This window comes from Musa acuminata, chromosome BXJ1-3, assembly GCF_036884655.1.
Source record: "Musa acuminata AAA Group cultivar baxijiao chromosome BXJ1-3, Cavendish_Baxijiao_AAA, whole genome shotgun sequence".
Taxonomy (NCBI): domain Eukaryota; kingdom Viridiplantae; phylum Streptophyta; class Magnoliopsida; order Zingiberales; family Musaceae; genus Musa; species Musa acuminata.
The window spans coordinates 32,872,501-32,876,756 of record NC_088329.1 but is presented as its reverse complement, the minus strand read 5'-3'; the positions used below and the strand labels follow the sequence as shown (position 1 = coordinate 32,876,756).

The 4,256-nt window shown below is 59.5% G+C and overlaps 2 protein-coding genes across 2 annotated transcripts; one reads left to right on the top strand and one right to left on the bottom strand.

The window, feature by feature from the left end:
- Positions 1 to 296: 296 nt before the first annotated feature.
- On the bottom strand, positions 297 to 1,909 carry LOC135624948 (probable UDP-glucosyl transferase 73B6). Its single transcript, XM_065129103.1, has one exon. It carries the CDS (start codon positions 1,841 to 1,843, stop codon positions 356 to 358), a length of 1,488 nt encoding a protein of 495 aa, XP_064985175.1. The 5' UTR covers positions 1,844 to 1,909; the 3' UTR covers positions 297 to 355.
- Positions 1,910 to 1,920: 11 nt separating this feature from the next.
- Positions 1,921 to 3,965, top strand: LOC135624953 (probable UDP-glucosyl transferase 73B6). The gene has a single exon (XM_065129112.1). The coding sequence runs from the start codon at positions 2,362 to 2,364 to the stop codon at positions 3,841 to 3,843; it is 1,482 nt and encodes a 493-aa protein (XP_064985184.1). The 5' UTR covers positions 1,921 to 2,361; the 3' UTR covers positions 3,844 to 3,965.
- The last annotated feature ends 291 nt before the right edge of the window (positions 3,966 to 4,256 follow it).

Here is a 4,256-nt window from a genome sequence, read left to right as displayed (position 1 = left end):
GGTGGGAGAAGGCCGCCAGACGAAATGTGTTGGACTTGGTCTCAACGCCCAACGAATTGGATTGGGCCGCAATTGGACCGGAGTTTAATAAAGATTTCTCGTCTTAAGATTTAATTTAATGTTTGGTTAACCCAATTATATATATATATATATATATATATATTTATATATATATATACATATACATATATACATATATACATATATACATATATATATATATATATACATATATATATATATATATATATAATCCATCTTGTCATCGTCGATTCAAACCAATTAAGAAACAAGGATTTAACACGAGCACTGCAGCTTGCATTATTCCGAACCACAACAACAATCTTTAATCCCACTAATCCTTCAGGGTTGCAGCGTCACAAGCCACGTCCTTGTTACTGTGCCACGCCCGGATCTCCTCTATCAAGTCGCTCAGCCCCTTGTGCGACGACCCGCCTTCCTTCACCGCCGCCCGCGCCGTCTCCCCGTACTCCCTCGCCCTCCTCCTCATCCTCTCCGCCTCCTCCCCGCTGTCCATCACCCACCCCACCGCCCTCGCCAACTCCGCCGCGCCCACCACCGCCCTCTCCTCCTCCAGCGTGCTCCCGGGCCCTTCCGCCGCCCTCACGCCCACCCGCAGCACCCCCACCACCAGCTTCTCGTTCATGAACTGCTCCGTTGACAGCGGCCACGTGACCATGGGCAGCCCGGCGCTCACCCCCTCCAGCACCGAGTTCCACCCGCAGTGCGTCACGAACCCGCCCACCGCCGCGTGCGCCAGTATCGCCACCTGCGGGGCCCATCCTCGGACCACCAGCCCCCGGCCCTCCACCCGCCGTTCAAACCCCTCCGGCATCCACTCGTCGCTGCCATCCCTTACCACCCACAGGAACGGGTGGCCAGCCGCCTCAAGGCCCAGAGCCATCTCCCGGAGCTGCTCTCCAGTGAACTGGCTCCAGCTCCCGAAGCATACGTACACTACCGACTTCGGCTCCTTCGCGTCCAACCACAAGAGGCAGCGGGCGCGGTTCGCGGCGGCGATCGGATCGTCGCCGCCGCGTGTGGCAAGGCTGCTGCCCTGACCCGCGGCGGCGAGCGCGACGGGTCCCACGAACCAGCTCCGCATGTTGCATGTCTTGTAGTAGTACTCGGCGTAGGCCGACTCCATCTCGACGAAGCTGTTAACGACGACGCCGAGGCTCCCGGACTCCGCGGCACTGATGTCGTCCATGGCGGCGCCGATTTGGGTGTTTCCGCGGAGGAAGTCAGGGAGCTCCCGACGGACCATGTGGATGGGGTGTGGGAGGTTGGGCACGAGGAAAGGTACGTCGTCGCCGGCGACGGCGAGGTGCGGGAGGTTGGTGAAGAGCGAGTTCATCATGCACACGGGGAAGAGGCCGAGGGCCTGGAAGGTGAACCTCGGGACGCCGAGATCCCGCGCGACGAAGGTGGTCCAGGGGAAGTGGACGTCGGCGACGACGGCGTCGGGGCGGTGAAGGCGGAGGAGGCGGTCGTGAGCGGGGCGGACGAAGGGGGTGGCGACGTCGATCTTGTAGGACTCGGAGGGGGGAAGGGCGCTGATGTTCTCGACGCCGGGGGGTAGGCCGGACTCTGACGAGGGGAAGGGATAGATGAGGGTGCGGATAGGGAGGCCAGAGTCGGTAGCAGCGTCGACGGTGGCTTGGATGAGGGCGGCATTGGCGGGGGTGACGAGGACGGTGGAGTCAACGCCTCGGGCAGCGAAGAGGCGGGCGATGTCAACCAAGGGGATCATGTGCCCGGTGGCGAAGAAGGGGATGAAGAATACACGGAGGGGGGCGGGCGGTGCCTCTACCGATCCCATGATGGTTTAGCCGGCAGCTGAGCGCGGAGGAGGAGGCGTACAAACAAACAGGAACAAGTTATTAGTGATCCGATGACTCAGTTTTTACGTCCATATCTACTCGGTGGTAGGTAACGATGAGTCAATCAGCATCCGCCAGCTCGATCTTTTAGATCGGACGTACATGGAGATGCGCGTACGTGTAAGACCACGACACGTGATCGGTCGGCAGGTACATCGGGGTTTTGAGATCGATCTGAGTCGGTCACGTGAAGCACGCATCGCACTCGAAATCCAATAGTAAAATATTCTTTTTGGGTTTCGTTTCGGAAATGTATTCTTTGATACGTATCGCATCTCAGCCGTCGACGCCACCAACCCCCCTGTCCTTTTCTTCAGATACGAGATGTGATCAGTAGTCGATAAAAGATGTACATAACGGCCGAAGGTCAAAGCTATTCACCACTGCGCGCGACTTCTTCTGGGCTGCTCGTGTGTGTGTCGAGCGAGACAGTAGGAAGTGCCACCAAGCCGCCTCCATGGGCTCCGTCGACGCTGCCTCCACCGCCCGCCCCCTCCATGTTGTATTCTTTCCCCTGATGAGTCCCGGCCACATGATCCCCATGGTCGACATGGCCCGCCTCTTCGCCCTCCGCGGCGTCCGCTCCTCCGTCGTCACCACCCCGGGCAACGCTTACAGCGTCCGCCCCGCCATCGACGCCGCCGCCGCCCTCGGCCACCCCCTCACCCTCCACCTCATCCCCTTCCCCGACCCTTCCGCCACCGGGCTCGCCCCCGCCTGCGAGAACCTCTCTGACGTCCCCGCCGCCCAGTTCGACAACTTCGTCAACGCCCTGTTCCTCTTCCAGGCCCCGGTCGCCGCCCTCCTCCGCGACCTCCGCCCCGACGCCCTCGTGTCTGACTCGCTTTTCACGTGGACGGCCGACCTCGCGGCTGACCTCGGTGTCCCCCGCCTCATATTCCACGGCGCCGGCGCCTTCCCGCAGTACGTTATCTGCAACCTCCTCGGCCACTTCCCCTTCCTGGAGTCCTTCACCATGGACGGGCTCCCCCACCCGATTCGTCTCTACAAGGACGGCCTCCCGGAGCTCATGGACAACTTCGCATTCCTCCAGCTCCTCGGGGAGGCCGAGGCCAAGAGCTACGGCGTAGTCGTCAACACCTACCGCGAGATGGAGCCTGCGTACGTGGACTACTACAAGAAACACCACCCGCAGGGGCTCCGCGCCTGGTGCGTTGGGCCCGTGTCCCTCTGCTGCCGGGCGGCGGAAGAGGAGCGAGCCAAGCGCGGGGGCCTGCCGGCCACCGAGGCGAACCGGATTCTGTCCTGGCTCGACGGGAAGCCGGGGGGGTCGGTGGTGTACTTGTGCTTTGGTAGCCTCTGCCGCCTCGGCCTGGCGCAGCTACGGGCGATCGCAAAGGGACTGGAGGCGTCGGGCCGGGCGTTCCTGTGGGTGGTCCGGCGGGACGCGGAGGGGGGCCCGGTGGCGGAGGAGAAGTGGATGCCGGACGGGTTCGAAGAGCGCGTCCGGGGCCGCGGGCTGCTTGTGCGGGGGTGGGCCCCGCAGCTGGCGGTGCTGGGCCACTCTGCAGTGGGATGGTTCGTGACCCACTGCGGCTGGAACTCGCTGCAGGAGGCGGTGTGCGCCGGCGTGCCCATGCTCACCTGGCCGCTGTTCCACGAACAGTTCATCAACCAGGAGCTGGTGGTGGAGGTCATGGGGGCGGGGCTGCGGGTGTGGGAGGGCCTGCGGCGGTGCCGCTCGCCGGAGCAGACGCCGGAGCTGGTGAGCGCGGAGGAGGTGGAGGTGGCAGTGAGGAAGGCCACGGGGGGAGGTGAGGACGCGGAGGCGGTGAGGAGGAGGACCAAGGAGTACGGGGAGGCGGCGAGGAAGGCAGTGGAGGAAAGGGGGTCGACGCACGAGGACGTCACCAACCTGATCAAAGAGCTGGAGGCGGTGCGGCTTCAGAAGGCGGGGCAGGGGGAGGCAGCGCAGTGAACTGGGTATGCTGGTGGGCGACGAGCTGCTCACCTTCTTCTTCTTCTTCTTCTTCTTATGATGTTACTGCTGTTACTGTAGCTGTCGGCAAATGTTATGGCGTGGTTCAGCTTCTGGGCTCATCTTTTCTCAAACAGTTTCTCTGTCACTTCAACTTGGAAATAAAATGCTGCAGCATCAACAAATAAATAGATGACAGACGAAAAAATAAAATAATTCTTAAAGTGAAATACATTTAAATGAGGTCATATGCGATTTAACTTTATGTCACATATAATTTATTTTAATCATGGTTACAATATAAATTAGCCGAATTTTTTAAAAAAATTATCTTTTTATATTCTTATTGGAAAGTGCCCTCCGTTTTAAAATATTTTTACAATATTTTTTCCCATAATATCTAAAATATTTAC

Excerpts from the sequence above, each read along its gene's own strand:
- LOC135624953 (XM_065129112.1), top strand. The coding sequence starts at position 2,362 with ATGGGCTCCGTCGACGCTGCCTCCACCGCCCGCCCCCTCCATGTTGTA.
- LOC135624948 (XM_065129103.1), bottom strand. The coding sequence starts at position 1,843 with ATGGGATCGGTAGAGGCACCGCCCGCCCCCCTCCGTGTATTCTTCATC.